Here is a 17,500-nt window from a genome sequence, read left to right on the forward strand (position 1 = left end):
AAGGAAAGAAGAGGAAGGGATGGGAGAGGGAAGAGAATAAGAGGAAGAATAGATGAGGAAAGGAAGGAAAGAAGAGGAAGGGATGGGAGAGGGAAGAGAATAAGAGGAAGAATAGGTGGGATAGGAAGATGAGACGGGAGAGAGAAGGGAAGGAATAGTCCCGGGCTTTGTAATGACACTTTTGGGCTGAACTGTGCATTGTTTGCTACAAGCATGAAATTTTGCACAAAGGTGCCTTTTAATACCCTAAAAAGCTATAGATATGGAGACATTTGAAAAAATGGGTGTAAGCCATTTTTTTCGGCCATTTTCAAAATGGCCGCCATAATTGCTAATTTCGTCTAGCTTTGCTTTTAAGTTTGCTGAAATTACAATTTTGGTGTCGAAACATATGTTTTGGGGGTCAAGGAATTCATTACAACACTCTAGGTGTAGCCTGTCTTAAAGAAAGAAGTGTTGGGAGAACACTCCCTCTTTCTGACCCATCAAGAAAAACAGGACGCCCTCACGTCCCGCCACTTGAGGCAGCAAGCACTTTCATCTAAAACACAAGTTGCTACTTTACGAAGTGACTAATTTATTTTCAAGACTTTACATTTCATGCCAGACAAGATGGAAATCTTGAAGATTTCTTCAGTTATGAAAATCAACCTAACCCTCCATCCATATCACATTTGGGGAAACTCCGGCCTTGTCTAAAATCAAGTCTTCTTAAGTGTTTAGAGGAGTATATAGTGCTTACTGATATTCGTCCACCTGTAGATGTTACCGTTGTAGATGGACCTGCAATAGCGAATATACTAAAGCCTGGCACTTCTGAAACATTTGCAGCATATGCCAAAGATGTCTTTTTGACTCATCTCCAGAAACACTTACAGCAAAGTACCAGTAGAACAGACCTCGTGTGGGATCACTACCTTAAGGATACTTTTTTTTTTTACAACAAAGGAGACAGCTCAAGAGCACAAAAAAAAGGAAACAATAATAAAAAAAAGCCCGCTACTCGCTGCTCATAAAAAGAATCCAAAGAGGTGGCCGAAAGAGAGGTCAATTTCGGGAGGAGAGGTGTCCAGATACCCTTCTCTTGAAAGAGTTCAAGTCGTAGGCAGGAGGAAATACAGAAGAAGGAAGATTGTTCCAGAGTTTACCAGCGTGAGGGATGAAAGAGTGAAGATGCTGGTTAACTCGAGCATGAGTAGAAAGTCGCGTGCAGCTTGGCCGCGGGAGGGGGAGAGGCATGCACTTAGCAAGTTCAGAAGAGCAGTCAGCGTGAAAATATCGATAGAAGATAGAAAGAGAGGCAACATGGCGGAGGTAGAAGACTGTCAGTAAGAGGAGGAGAGCTGATGAGACGAAGAGTCATGAAGGTCGAGCCGCGTACCTTCCCATCGACAATGCAGGCACGGCCTCAGACCGTGCCTTCAATCCTTAACACAAGTCGCTCGGGAAGGTAAATGCACATACACACACTGCAGCCTTCTTTTCACCTACCAGATACAACACATACAAACACACAGTGCTATTCATGGAGGTATAATACCTCTATGGTGCTATTACAGCCATAATATTGTCCGTTTCATTCCGTCTGTCCACTCGTGAACGTAGATGTGGCACCTGCGCATTGTGAGTTTGTGATTGCGTGAAGATCATTTGAATGTTTGTGTATCCAAAAAATCCTCAAACCATCGTATATGAACCGCAAACAGAAGATTTGCATCGATAATATACCATACAAGGACACGAAGAAACAACTTTGTATATCAAACAGTATAGTTTGATCATACTCGAACGATCTATAGCCTTTCAGATACTCATATTTCATCTCATTAAGGGATATAAAGTGGCATACGGCTCTGCAAGTGTCTATACATAAGGAATTTTGATGTTGCGTGTATAAATAACATGGGTAGCCTAATATATTCGAAATAGCCTAGCATCGCATTCAACAGTTATTGTTTATTATTTCATGGGTTTTTTTTTCCATTATTAATCGTTATTTGCATGCAGTAAATTATTAAGATGCCTTTTGTTTGCACTTGCAGAGCCAGATGTCTTAACTGAAATCAGAAAGAATTTGAAAACCCATAGATCGTTGGATGTTAGCCACGAAGATTCCCGCCTGGCTGGTACCTCTGTGCTTTGAAGGCGCGTGCTGTTGTTGTAAACAACACAAACATATTCGCTGCAACTATAATATATGACTTTCCAATTAAAGAAAATATTTTCTCAGGTTGTTTTAACTGAACCGCAACTATTTGTCACGCCAAATTTGGAAAATAAACATTTTTCCTCGAAGGTCTGAGGGAAGACACGGGGTAGACCTTGCCTTCCCTTCGTCTCTCCCGCAGACCTTCGTTCCAAAAATGCAAGTGACAATAGGTACGCACCGTCCTTCCCTTCGATCTTCGTCGCTAAACCTTCGTGACTCTTGCTACGGCTCCACTCTGTCCAAGAGAGCTGTGTGAGTGGAGCCCCCCCACACGTGAGATGCATACTCCATACGAGGGCGGACAAGGCCCCTGTATATGGATAGCAACTGTGCGGGGGAGAACTGGCGGAGACGATACAGAACGCCCAACCTCGAGGAAGCTGATTTAGTGAGAGAGGAGATGTGAAGTTTCCAGTTCAGATTTTGAGTTAAGGATAGACCGAGGATGTTTAGTGTTGAAGATGGTGACAGCTGAGTGTTGTCGAAGAATAGGGGATAGGTGTTTGGAAGATTGTGTCGAGTTGATAGGTGGAGAAATTGGGTTTTTGAGGCATTGAAGGACTCAAGGTTCCTTTTACTCCAATCGGAAATGATAGCAAGGTGTGAGGCTGAGCGTTCTGCAGCCTCCAGCCTGGAGTCGTGTACTTCCTGTTGAGAGGGTCTTCTGTTGAAAGAAGTTGAATAATGCAGAGTGGAGTCATCAGCGTATAAGTGGATAGGATAGTTTGTTATGGAAAGATCATTGATGAATAACAGGAAGAGAGTGGGTGTGGAACACCACTGTTAATAGGTTTATGAGAAGAACAGTGACCGTCTACCACAACAGAGATAGAACGGCCGGAAAGGAAACTGGGGATAAAGGAACAGAGAGAAGGATAGAATCCGAAAGAGGGCAGTTTAGAAAGCAAAGACTTGTGCCAGACTCTATTGAAGGCTTTCGATATGTCTAACGCAACTGAGAAAGTTTCACCGGAACGGCTTAGAGAGGATGACCAAGAGTCAGTTAAGAGAGCAAGAAGAAACCTCTGCAAGAGAATGTCGTGGAAGACTGACACTCCGCATTGATAAAACCAAGACTGAACTGTTTGAATATTTATCAAAGCAATCAGTGTCAAGAGAGAGTGAGAAGGCTATCATTGCAACATCTGGAGAGAGAGTTCTTTTCAACAGAGAATATGAAACAGCCAGGTTACAGCCGTGTAAGCACGAAGAGGCTGACTCCAGAATGACAATACATGTGATGGATGCAGCAAGCAGCGGATGCAAATGGGCACTATTGAGAACAGTCGATACGGATGTAGTAGCTTTGGCAATAGCTTTTGTTAACCAACTCACTCCTGATGAGGTGTGGATAGCATTTGGAGTGGGGAAGAACTTTCGTTCCCTTCCAGCACATGATATGCTGCACGTCTTGGGTCATTAAAGTCCAGCTGTCTACCAACGTTTCGTAGCATCGCTGGCTGTGGTACTGTGTCCTCCTTTGGTGGAGCTGGTAAGAAAACAGCGGCAGACTTGGAAGACATTTGATGACGTCACAGCAACATTCCATACACTATCATGTGTTCCTTCTGACATTATTGAGTGATTTTAATTATTATTATTATTATTATTATTATTATTATTATTATTATTATTATATGAATCAATGAAGGTGACCCGCCGGAAAGCAGGAATGCTATAAGCCAAAAGGCCCAGCGGGCGACACTTCACCGATATCGGAAAATACAGAATGAAGGAGAAAGCAAAGAATAGGAAGATAGAGAAAAATCTAGTAGGTAGCGAGCTAAGAGAGAAGAAAGGCATTCACATGTATTTTAAATGTTTCACAATTACTAGAATTGATAATCACATTAGGAAGTGTATTCCACAGTTTGACGGTCGCTGGGATGAAACACCGGGAAAATATTGTGATGTTTTACCTCGGTCGACAGACAAGGATCGGTCATTTAGCCCCAAGGAGTGTCGTGATGGTTGTGAGAGAACAGGCAAACGACGGTGCCATGGATGGTCGATATTAGACATAATTTGAAAATAATAAGACAGTGATCCCACCAAGCGACGATGCCGAAGATTTTTGACCTGCTAAGAACCAAACTGTGGGATTTACTCGGGTTCAACTTCATACCCCACCGACCACACCAAGACAAAATCCTAGACACATCGCGAGTGAGAACATGGCAATTCTCTGTCTATCCTGAGGGGAAGGAATTACTGCATACAAAGAGGTGTCGTCAGCACATGCAACCAGATTAGACTGGACTGCACACCACGTGTCAAATGTATAAATGTATAATGTATAAATAATCTGGTGTTCCCCAAGGTAGTGTCCTGGGACCCCCCCAGGACACTACCTTGGGGAACACCAGATATTACAAGACTAAGGGGCCGCTTTCACAGTCACTTTGTTTGTTTTGATCGTTACCAATGGCAGCGATCGACGTTTGGGTTTTCCACGTGAAACTGGCCTATGGGGTAGTGGCGGCTGCGGAGGAAGCGAGAGGTGTTGAGAGTGTGTGGCAAGTTGCGGCGCTAGGCTACTCAGAAAAGGCAAGCGGCTCTGCATGGTGGTTTTTAAGACATTTCATCATCCAGGAAAACCTATTGGACAAGGCTTTCCCAGGAGTTGTGGGCATTTCCAGGAGTAGTTTTATGACCCTGGTGGTAGTTTGACCCTTCTTTTGTACAATGAACCTGAAGAAACACTCATTAGAACCCGACTGACCCCCTCTTTGACCTTTAGAAATAGCTGATGTGAGAACCGAAAGTGTCTTAAAATACCGGCCTATATCGTGAACTATTTTTATTCAGTATACCCATTAAAGGCCGTGGGAGAGGCGTGATAATCCTGCCGGTTCACACGATCAGAGGGGAAAGAGAGGAGGTTCTCATGAGGGTTTTTTCACGTTCACGGCACAGAATCCTAAATATATACCTGGTAGTTTGCTGCTATCGGGTAAGGGAGGCGGTTCATTGGCAAAATAAATAAATAAATAAATAAATAAATAAAAAAATAGCTATACAAAGTCCGCTATACCCTGCTTCAACAAAAGAAACAAGAACGAGAGGTCAGAAGAGAGGTCAACCTAACATTTCAATACACTGACTGCCTGAAATTCCGCCTACTCTTGTGACGTCATCAAATTGAAAACCAGTATATTACGGAGGCCGCGAAGAAGAGGGGGTTTGGGGAGGTGAACAAGAGAGAAGGTAGAATGGTGGAAAAGAAGAAGAAGAAGGAAGAAGAATAAAAGGATGAAGAAGAAGAAAGAAGGAATGAAAGAAAGAACTAAAGAAAAACCCATAGTGGCGATCAGAGAGAAGGTCAGAAGTGGATAGATGCTTAAAAACTTCCCCGTTAAAGATTGACTCAAAAGCTTTAGAAAGACAAGAAAGTAAAGCTATAGGGCGGTAGTTTGAGGGGGTAGAGCAGGAAGGAAAGGTAGATACTGAGAGACAGAGAGGAAAGAGTGTAACCAGGCAGGGTGTCAGCCACAGAGTTATATACCTAGAGCGCGCGAGCCAGACACTCAGGTGCGGCAACCGGAAGTACCTCGGCCGCCATCTTTGGGAGCCCAGTCCAGCCAACTCTGTGCTCCAGCAGGCAACTTCAAAGTGGAGGTAAGTGGTAGGTGGTGATGGTGGTGGTGGTAGTGGTGGTGGTGATGGTGGTGATGGTGGTGCTATAGTGGTGGTCAGGTCAGGTCAGGTGTCGTTCGGGAAGCTTGGCCTTTGTATCGGCGCTTCCCTGATGATCTTCACTGGTCAGTTTTCAGCTCTTCAGTTGTTCGTGTCTAGAATTTCTCTTTGTTGTTCTCTCTTTCTCCAGTGGTGGTGCTATAGTGGTGGTGATGGTGGTGGGTGGAGGAGTTGGTTGACAGAGAGAGAGAGAGAGAGAGAGAGAGAGAGGACTGACGTGACATATGGCATAACTCAGGTTTTATAAACTACTCTCTCTCTCTCTCTCTCTCTGTTTATGAAAACCGCCATCACCAAGACCACCACCACCACCACCACCACTATCACGTACCACCATCACCACTACCACCACCACCAACACGTACCACCACCACCACCACTATCACGTACCACCACCATCACCACCACCACCACGATCACGTACCACCACCACCACAACCACCACCAACAACAACAACACGTACCACCACCACCACCAACACTATCACGTACCACCACTTTCACCACCACCACCACTATCACGTACCACCACCACCATCACCACCATCACCACCAAAACCACCACCACTATCACCACCATCACCACCACCACCACTATCACGTACCACCACCACCAACACCAACACCACCACGGCCATCATCACCACCAACACCACCACCATCATCACCACCACCACCACCACCACCACCACCACCACCACCACCACCACCACCACCAACACCACCACGGCCATCATCACCACCAACACCACCACCATCATCACCACCACCACCACCACCACCACCACCACCACCATCATCACCACCAACACCACCACCATCACCACCACCATCACCACCACCACCACCACCACCACCACCACCATCACAACCACCACCACCACCACCACCACCACCACCATCACCACCACCATCACCATCACCACCACCACCACCATCACCACCACCACCACCATCATCTCCACCACCTTCACCACCACCACCAACATCAAAACCACCACCACCATCACCACCACCACCACCACCACCACCACCACCACCACCACCACCACCACCATCAAAACCACCACCACCACCACCACCATCACCATCACCATCACCACCACCACCACCATCACCATCACCACCACCACCACCATCACCACCACCATTACCACCACCACCATCACCACCACCACCATCAAAACCACCACCATCACCACCACCACCATCACCACCACCACCATCACCACCACCACCACCACCACCACCACCACCACCACCATCAAAACCACCACCATCACCACCACCACCATCACCACCACCACCATCACCACCACCACCACCACCACCACCACCACCACCACCACCATTACCACAACCACCACCACCAACACCACCACCATTACCACAACCACCACCACCAACACCACCACCACCAGTGACCACCACCAGTGGGCTCCCCAAGATGGCTGCCGCGCCAGGGTAGCTTGCCTCACCCGCCGCCAACCCCACAACACGGGAGCGCGCACTCTAGGTATATAACTCTGTGGTGTCAGCACGGAGGAACATTTGATAAGGACAATGGGAGGCCTTACAAATGTGTGTCTGTAGACCGTAAAATGTTTAAAAATACGGACCAAGGTGGCCTGATTGTCTCCCTGCGCCACGCCCCACAAGCAGGTCAGGTCAACACTATGCAGCCTTGGCCGTAAAGCGCATATACGATCCTTTCACGACCCTTTCACGACCCCATCACGACCGTCTCCGTCAACACCGGCGCGCCCAAACATCCCCCGTTCGCCCCAGTAAATAAACACTTGTGCCGGCTACATGTTGACTGTACCTGGCTCACACACCTGACCCCGTTCATCTTTACTATTACAAGTGGCAGTAGTAGTAGTAGTAGTAGTAGTAGTAGTAGTAGTAGAAGGAATGCACGTACTACAAACTGCAAACTCTTTATGATGTGACTTGTTTTTGTTGTTGTTTTGTTGTTTTTGTCATTTTTATTCCTTTCCTTCCCGTTATCCTTCATCCTCTTCCTTCTTTCCCTCTCCTTTCCTTCCTTTTCTCTCCTGTTCTTCCCTCGCCCTCTCTTCCTTTCTTTCATATCCTTTCCCTCCTTTCCTTCTCTTCCCTCCCCTATCTCTTCCTTTCCTACCTCTCCTTTCCTTCATACTCTTCACCTGCTTTTCCTCTGCTTTCCTTCCCATCCTCTCCCATCCTTTCTTCCATCACTTCCCCTCTTTTCCTCTGCTTTCCTTCATTTCTTTCCTTTCTCTCCTTTCTTTCCCTTCGTACTTTTCACCTTCTTTTTTTCTGCTCACCTTCCTATCCTCTCCCATCCTCTCTTCCATCATTTCCTCTGCTTTCCTTCCTTCCTTTCCTTTCTCTTTTCCTTCCTTTCATCCTCCTCCTTCAATCCTTCTACGCGGGATCCCTCTATTTTCCTTTCTTCCCATCCTTTCATCCTACATTCTTTCCCCTTTCCTTCCTTTCCCTTCCCTTTATCATCTTCCCTCAACCCTCTCTACCCCACAATTTCTTCTTCCCCCTTCCTCCCTCCCCTTCTCCCCTTCCTTCCCCTCACGTGACTCACCCAAAAGTCACTCATTCCTTCCTTGCTGACTCAACACACACACACACACACACACACACACACACACACACACGAATAAAGACGTTTCCATATATAAATCACTCCCACTTTCCTTCTTATTCTTCCTATTATTATTATTATTATTATTATTGTTACCCATCAAAGCCACTATTTTCTCTGGCACTTAAAAAAAAAAAACATTACATTTTAAGGAAGACTCAACTATCTGCGTCTGGGCCATTTACACCTCTACTAAAATTCCCTCTTTATCTAACTTAAGACTTTGTGATAGTTATGTTTGTTAGGGACGCAGGGAAGGGAAGGAGAGGAAGGGAGAGAAGGGAAGAAAAGAAAGGGAAGAAGGGAAAGGAGAGGAAGAGAAGGAGAGGAAGAGAAGGAGAGGAAGGGAAGAAGGGAAGGGAGAGAAAGGGAAGGAGAGGAAGGGAAACGGAAAGAAATGAAAGGAAAAAGACAAGGCGAAGAAGGGTTTGGAGAAGGAAAGTAAAAAAAAAAAAAACGAGGAATAAAAGGAAGAAATAAAAAGATATGAAAAAGGAGAAAATAAAGATAAGAAAGAGAAGAGGAAGTGGAATTAATGGAATGGAAGGAAAGGAGATGAGGAGAGGGGAAGAAGATGAAGGGAAGGGAAGGAAAGAAGGGGAGAGGAAAGAAATGTAAGAAATAGAGGAAAAAGATGAAGGGGAAGAAGGGGTTAGAAAAGGGAAGAGAAGAAAAACAAACGTAAGAAGAATGAGAAAAGGAAGAAATGGACACGAAAAGGAGAGAATAAAGAAAGAAGAGAAAACAGGAGATGTGAAGTAAGTGTGGAGAGGAGGAGAAGAGAAGGGAAAAGGGAGGGAATTAATGGAATGGAAGAAAAGGAGATGAGGAGAGGGGAAGAAGATGAAGGGAAAGGAAGGAAAGGAGGGGAGAGAAAAGAAATGAAATGAATAGAAGAAAAAGGCAAAACGAAGAAGGGGTCGAAAAGGTAAAGTTCCTGTTTTCTATTATCTTCTTTTCCTTTCTTTATTTCTTCCTCTTTTTATTCTTCGTATATTTGTTTTCCTTACTTTCCCTTTTCTGTTTCCCATCTATTCTTATTTCCTAACTTTGTTCCCTCTCTTCTGTTATCATTATTTCTTCCTTTGTTTTTCTTTCTCTTTTCTTAATCCTTCTTCGCCTTCGTTGAGTTCCACACCCTCCCCCTCTACCCTCTCTTCTTCTTTCCTTCCTATCTCCCCCTTCCTTTCTCTTCCCTTCTGCTTCTTCCCTCCCCCATATCTTCCTCCTCTGCCCCTCCTCTCCTTCCCTCTCCCATCTTGTTCCTCCTCCCCCTCTTCCCCCATATCTTCCTCCCTTTCCCATTCTCCTTCCTTCCTTCCCCTCTCTCTCTCTCTCTCTCTCTCTCTCTCTCTCTCTCTCTCATGACACACCAAAGTCACTGATTCCACACAGTTTTCTCTCCTTTTCGTCTTTATTTCTTTTTTATTTTTATTTTACGTATGTTTCTTTTTCTTCCCTTCCCTTCACCTGGTTCTTTAATTGACCTGTTTAATAACATCTAATTATATTGTCAGACGCGTCCACCTCTCACATCCATTACTTCCAAAGGCCGAAAGGGATATCAGTCGGGTTCTAATGCGTGTTTCCTTAGGTTCATGGTACAGAGGAAGAGTCACACTACTACCACCAGGGTCATTAAACTACCCCTGGAAATGCCCCTAAACTCCTACGAAAACCTAATCACGTGTGAGCTTGGGTGATTAAGGTTGGTATTAGAAGACCATTTCGCTTCTAACATCAACTATTTCTAAAGGTCAAAGAGGGAGGCAATTGAGGTCTAACGAGTGTTTCTTTAGGTTCATGGTACAGAAGAAGGGTCAAACTACCATCAGGTCAAAAAAACTACTAGAAATGCCCAATCGTCCTAGGAAAGCCTTGTCAAATAGGTGAATTTAAGCGACAAAATTTTTAGAAATACAGCCCTAAATGTTCATAAATATAACTCTTACTCCATATTATTGCAAGGAGGAAATTAATATGTTAGGTGTACCCAGTGACCCGTAAAAGTGCCCCATAGGAAGCTTGTATAGAAAACGGGTGACTGATATTGCTGGAACTGACCTCAAGGGAATGGCCGAGGAAGGGGAGCTTGTGACATGGGTGATGGGATTATATGGGGAGGTATTAAATTCCCACCATAGTTTTCCCTCCCATTTCTCTCTCCTCTCCCTTATCTTATCCTTTCTCTCCTCTTCTTTTCCTCCATTACTTTCCTTTCCCCCTCTTCTCCCTCCAACTATCTCTTTTTCCTTCCTTCCTTTCCATTTCTTCCTCTTCTCTTCCTCCCCTCTTCCTCTCTCTTCCTAACCTCATGCTTTATTCTTTTCCTTTCCTTCCTCCTCCTCTCCCCTCTTCCTTACCTCCTCCGCTCTCCTCCCTTTCCTTCATTTCTTTCCTACACCATCTCCTCTCCCCTCTCCCTCACCTCCGTTCTCTCCTCTTCCTTTCCTTCACTTCTTTCCTTTTTCCCTCTGTTCCACTCTCCTTTCTCCTCCTTTTCCTTCCCTCTCTTCCTTTCCTTTCTTTCTCCCCTCTTCTCCCCTCTCCCTTACCTCCTATTTTCTCCTCCTTTTCCTTCCATCCTTTCCATTCCTTTCCCTCTCATCTCCCCTCTCCCTAACCTTTTCCTTTCTCTCTCTTTCCTCCCCTTCATTCCTTTCCTCTCCCCTCTCCTTCACCTTCTCTTTCTCCCCTTTTATTTTCCTCCATTTGTTTCCTTGTCCCTTCTTCTCCCCTTTCCCTTGCTTCGTCCTTTCTCTCCCTTTTCTTCCCTTCTTTCCTTTGCTTCCTCCCCCCTACACTTCACATTTTATCTCCCTTTCTCTCTCACTTTATTCCTTCACCCTCTTCTCTCCTTTCTTTCCTTTCCTTTACTCTCCTCTATCTCTTTCTCTCCTCCTCCTCCTCCTCCTTCTCCTCCTCCTCCTCCTCCTCCTCCTCCCCCATACATAAATTAGTAGGAAAGAAATGTTAGTAAAAATGAGTGGATTCAATTACATTTTTACTTCGTTTATATAATTTTTTTTGTTATTATCTTATTTACGTATTATTTCTGTGTTAGGGTTATGTTATTCTCTCTCTCTCTCTCTCTCTCTCTCTCTCTCTCTCTCTCTCTCTCTCTCTCTCATTATTAGACAGGCAAAGGACAAAGACTAAGCATCCGTGTGTGTGTGTGTGTGTGTGTGTGTGTGTGTGTGTGTGTGTGTCAACAGATTAATCAATGTTCTTTACGTCACTGGTAACGTTACATCTGCACACACACACACACACACACACACACACACACACACACACACACACACACACACAGTAAAGAGGGCAGCTGTTAATGTTCTTCTTCTTCTTCTTCTTCTTCTTAGTCTTCTTCTTCCTCTTCTTAGTCTTCATCCTCTTCTTCCTCATTATTATTATCATTATTACATGGGTGTTTGTTCCCCTCTCTCCCTCGGTAGGTTGTTATCACGGCTATATAACACACTAACGGGCCGTGTTTGTCTGTTTAATGCATGGTGGTGGTGGTTATTGCCGTGTGTGTGTGTGTGTGTGTGTGTATGGTTGGTAAGGAGAACACACCAAACACTTATCTACACACACACAGACACACACACACAATGAAGCCCTACACACACACACATACACACACGGAAGTAGGTTGTCTTGTATACATAAATTATTTAGGTTAGGAGGTCAATATTTTTTACATATGTCTAATCTTTCTATTTATCTACTCTTTATCTAGCTATCTACATTTACCTATATCTACTTCTATCTATCTTATCAAATCATATCTATCTACTTTCAATTATCTATCTATTCTTAACTATCTGAATTTCTCTATCTAAATATCACTTGGTCTTCCTTTTTTTCTTTCTATTTTGTTTTATCTGTTCATCTACGTTATTCTCCTTTTTATCTTCATCTTTATTCACACTTTTATTTAGACTTTTTCATTTATACTTCTGTCCTTTCCTTTTCTTCTTTTCTTTTTTTTCCTCCATCCATTTGCTTTTCATTATTTTTTCTACACCTATCTCTTCTGTTCTACTGTCTACTCTCATTCCCTCATCTACGTTATTCTCCTTTTTATCTTCATCTTTATTCACAATTTCATTTCGACTTTTTCATCTATACTTTTCTTCCGCTTTCCTTTTCTTCTCTTTTCTTTCTTTTCCTCTATCTTATCTTTATCTATTTATCTACGTTATTCCCCTTTTTATCTTCATCTTTATTCACACTCTTATTTAGACTTTTTCATTTGCCCTTTCTCTCCTCTCCTTTCCTTTCCTTCTCTTTTCTTTCTTTTTCCTCTATCTTATTTACATTCATTTGCTTTTCATAATTTTTCGACACTTCTCTTCTGTTCCTCACTACTTTTTTTTCCATCTCTACTTTTCCTCCTCTACTTTCTCTTTCCTTTCTTCATTTTCCTTCTTCTTTATCAGTTTGTGTTTCCATTTAAATATTTACCTAAAAATTTTCCCTTTTCTTTCTTACCTTCCTACCTTTACTTTTTCTCCTTACTTTCTCATTTTTTCCTTCATCTTCTTCCTTCTTTATCAGTTTGTGTATCCAATTAATTATTTACCTAAACTTTTTCCCTTTATTTTCTTTCTTACCTTCCTACCTACCTACCTTACCTTTACTTTTTCTCCTTTCTCTCTCTTTTTTTTCCTTCATTTTCTTTCTTCTCTATTAGTTTGTGTTTCCATTTAAATATTTACCTAAAAATTTTCCCTTTTCTCTCTTACCTTCCTACCTACCTACCCACCCAATCATCTATTCACCTATTTATCTGTCTCTCTCTATCTTACGGTTCAATTATCTACCCAAATTATCTCCTGCCTTCGTTTCTCTCTTCTTCCTCTCTTTCTCTTCTTCTTCTCTTTCTCTTCTTTCCTTCTCCTTTGCCAGTTATTTATATTTCGTTGCTCTTTTCCTTGGTTTTATTCTCTCTTATTCTATTTATACTTTCTATCGTCACGGAAGGTTCTATTTATATCGCTTTTTTCTCATTCTTTCATTCTCCCTCTCTCCCTTTCCCTCTCATGTTTCGTTCATCCCCTTTTTCTTTCTTTTTTGTTGTTATTGTTGTTGTTGTTGTTGTTTTCATTAAGGTAATTTCTCTGTCTGCATTCAGCTAATTACTCATCACATTTATTTCCTGCTCTCTTGTTTAGTTGTATTCCCTCCCCTTCTACCCGTTGGTCCTATGAAGACGAAATGGAGGTGCAGTAAGGGGAGGGAAGGAAACTCAGGTGTGTATCGATGTTAACCAAGAATCTGGGTTAACTTGTTGACATACACCTGAGTTACACCTGTTAACGGAATCTCTTTATTATAGCTTCCTCCCTCCCTCCCCCTTCCTTTGATCTTCTCTTCTCTTTAATTACATCTTTTATTGCTTTCTCCCTCCCTCCTACCTTCTCGCTTTCTTTCTTTACTCTTCTCGTTAATTATATATATCACTGGTTTTCTCATTTTTTTTCCTTTATTTATTTTTTATACTTTTTCTATTATGTTCATCACCCATCTATGCACAAACAACCCCTAACCCTCAACCACTCCACACACAGCCCCCCCTACAACTCCACACATCCTCAGCCCCCCACACAAACAAAAACACCACCTACCCCCACCCCCACCCACACACACCTATTTTTCACCTAACAAGCTCCGAACACACACCAATACGATACAGTACATTTTTAACGACCACGAGTCCAACAGACCCACACCCACCCACACCCACACCCACAAACACACTCACCTTATCCTGGCGTGGGAGAGAGCTGGGTTGAGGTAGGGCTGGCGGCCGGCGGGGGAGCCTAGCATGGGGGTGCCCACGCCCGGAGCGCCGCCCCCTGCTTCCATATTCTTGTGGAACTCGACATAGCCTCCCAGACCCCGCCTACTGGGGACCTGCACGCTCAGCAACTCGGCCATAGTGCTGGGGAGGCGTGGGGAGGGGAGGGGTAAGGAGGGAGTACTTGGGGAGTGGTTTGTCGGGTGGTGGATTGGGGATTAAGGGGGTCGTTTTCTGGGGGTGATTGGTGGGGCGTAAGGGGCTGTAAAGGGAGTTGGATGGGGTGTAAAGAGTATTTGTAGGGGTGCACGGGGGTGGTGAGCGGGGTGTGACGGGGTGTGCTTGTAGGGGAGGTAATACTGGGGTGGATAAGGAGAGAAGTTCAATTCGTTTTCTGTTTTCTGTTTACTTTCCGTTTTCTTTCCTTATTTCAACTTTTGGCTTTCTTCCTCTTGCTTTCGTTCGTGTTTTTTTGTTCCACTTTATTTCTAGTTTTTGTTTCGACTTATTCCGTGTTTCCCTTCACACGATTTTGTTATTTTTCTGTTTTGTTTATCAAGTATATTTCCTCATTTACTTTTCATATTCTTCTATTTATTTGGCTGCATTTTTTATCCACTTTATTCCGAATGTTAACACACTTTTTATCTTTCTCCCAAATCTTTCTTTTTCTTTCTTTCTTTCTTTATTCACTTCCTTTGACTAGTAGTTATGTGTATGTACGTATGTGTGTGTATTGAGGCGAGTCTTCTGGTACACGCAAACACGCACACACAGTCACTTGTAAAACGTACGTACACAATAAACGTACACACACACACAGGCACACAGACACTGAGGAACTGAACCGTTGATGTGCTTGATAAGGTTCACGTCGCCTTGATGAACCTTCGAATCCTGTCTCGGTGGTTCACTCGCGTTCGAAGCAGTGAAACGAAGCTGACTCTATCTCTATCTCTATCTCTCTCTTTATTTGGCACTTTCTTGCTTACTTTATTCCAATCCTTTTAAGCAAGAGATTGGATTCTGTTTGAAGCTTGTTTGTTTTCAATGTTTATTCTCTCGTTTATTTATTGTTATTGTTGTTATTGTTATTGTTTGTTTTTGTTTTTATTCACAGCCACGTTGATTGTGACTAGACTTTTGTTTGTTTGTTTGTGTGTTTGTTTGGCTAAGTGGTGGTGATGGTGTTGCTGTTGTTGTTGTTGTTGTTGTCGGTGGTGATGGTGGTGTCTATATCATGTACTGGAATGCCTGTTTGTTTGTACTGGTGTTAGTGGAGGTGTTGATGGTGATGATAGTGGTGGTGGTGGTGATGATAGTGGTGGTGGTGATGTTATTCCTCTCCACCGGTAATAATAGTGGTGATGAAGTGGTGATGAGAATGGTGATACGGGAGAAGTGGAGGTAGTGGTGAGTGGAGGTGGTGGGGAGGACGAGTATTGGTGGTGAGTGGCGGTGGTGGTGGAGGTGAGGTGGAGGTGGAAGAGGGGGTAACGGAGCCGAAGTCAAGGCCACGGAGCGCTGTCATGGCTTGGGACGAGTTGGTGCTCTTCAGTGATGTGTTCGGATGCCTGGAGTGACTTGGGCTTAAACCTCGATTCCACTTTTTTTTTTCCTCTCCCTCTTTCTCTCTTATCTCAATCCTTCCCTTCCTTCCTTTCTTTCCTGTTTCTCTCACTTTATCTTACTCCTTTCCTTCCTTTCTTTCCTGTTTCTCTCACTTTATCTTATTCCTTTCCTTCCTTTCTTTCTTTTCTCATATCCTTCCCTTTTGCTATCTTAACCCTTCCCTTCCTTTCTTCTTTCCTGTTTCTCTTTATCTTATTTCTCTCCTTCCTTTCTTTCACCGTCACTTTATCTTTCTCATGTTTTTTTGCTTTTATTTTGTTTTCCTTCTTTTCTTCTTTTTCTTTTGTATTTCCGTCTTTCACTTGTTGATTTTAAACTTTTCTTCTTTCTCTCTTTCTTTCTTTCACTCTTCGTTTTCCTTCTTCACATTTCTCACACTCAATCTCTTTTTCTTCTTTATTCCTCTTTCTTTAACTTCACAATCCCATCTCTCTCTCGTCCTTCCTCTTTTTCTTCCTCTTCTTTTTCCTCTTTTCTCACTCACTCTTCACACGTCGGTCTGTCTCTCTCTCTCTCTTTCCTCCTCTTGGGCGTTGCGGGAGCCTGGAAGAAGAGGAAAAATAGGTTAGGGAGTTCGCGTTCCTCATTAGCAAGAGGAAAGAGGACACTCATCATCTGTGCCACCAAGAGAAGAGGAGGAAAGAAAGAGAAGGTGTCGGGTGAAGGGAGAGAGAAGTTATTTTGGGGGAAGAAAAAGAGGAAGAGGAGGGAGGAGATAAGAGGAAAGAAGAGGAATGAAGAGAGGGGAAGAGAAAGAAATAAGAGTAAATAAGAGAGAAAGTAGTAAGAGGAAGGGGAGAAGAGGGGAGAAAGAGGAGGGAATAGAAAGAAGAGGAAAGAGAAGAGAAAGAGGATAGATTAGTTATTTTCCTCTTGATTTTGTTGTTGTTTTTGTGTGTTAAGAGGAAGGATATGAGAGAAAATAGTGTGTGTGTGTGTGTGTGTGTGTGTGAATAGGTTACTAGTCTAGGTTTGTACAAAGAGGAATGATTCACACACACACACACACACACACACACACACACACACACACACACAAGGTTAGTATGTCAATCACTTCTCTGTCGTCAACATACACCTGTGACTCCGAGCACCTTTGGGTCACACCTGTACGAACACACACACACACACACACACACACACACACACACACACACACACACACACACACACACTCACAAACAAACACGTAACTCACCGTATTGTATCGTCTATAGATTTCAAATACTTTATACCCAGAAAACAAAACACACGCAAAAAACAAAACAAACGAAGAAAAAACATCTAACGAACTTCCTCTCTCTCTCTCTCTCTCTCTCTCTCTCTCTCTCTCTCTCTCTCTCTCTCTCTCTCTCTCTCTCTCTCTCTCTCTCTCTCTCTCTCTCTCTCTCTCTCTCTCAACTGTCTCTCTCTCCCATTCCCTCCCTCTCTTTATACCTTCCTCTCTTTCTAGGTCATAATCCGTGTGTGTGTGTGTGTGTGTGTGTGTGTGTGTGTGTCATAAAGCACCTGATGA

General features: G+C 43.6%; 1 protein-coding gene across 2 annotated transcripts in view; it reads right to left on the reverse strand.

Moving 5' to 3' along the window:
- LOC127009898 (ATP-binding cassette sub-family G member 4-like) overlaps positions 1-17,500 on the reverse strand; it is a 103,320-nt gene that overhangs the window by 63,257 nt on the left and 22,563 nt on the right. For both annotated transcript variants that reach the window (XM_050883429.1, XM_050883427.1), the window contains exon 2: positions 14,317-16,527. In XM_050883429.1, the coding sequence (XP_050739386.1) occupies positions 14,317-14,492 (176 nt within the window). In that variant the 5' untranslated portion in view covers positions 14,493-16,527. The remainder of the gene's footprint in view (positions 1-14,316; positions 16,528-17,500) is intronic.

The sequence above is a fragment of the Eriocheir sinensis genome, chromosome 42 (genome assembly GCF_024679095.1).
Source record: "Eriocheir sinensis breed Jianghai 21 chromosome 42, ASM2467909v1, whole genome shotgun sequence".
Lineage (NCBI taxonomy): Eukaryota > Metazoa > Arthropoda > Malacostraca > Decapoda > Varunidae > Eriocheir > Eriocheir sinensis.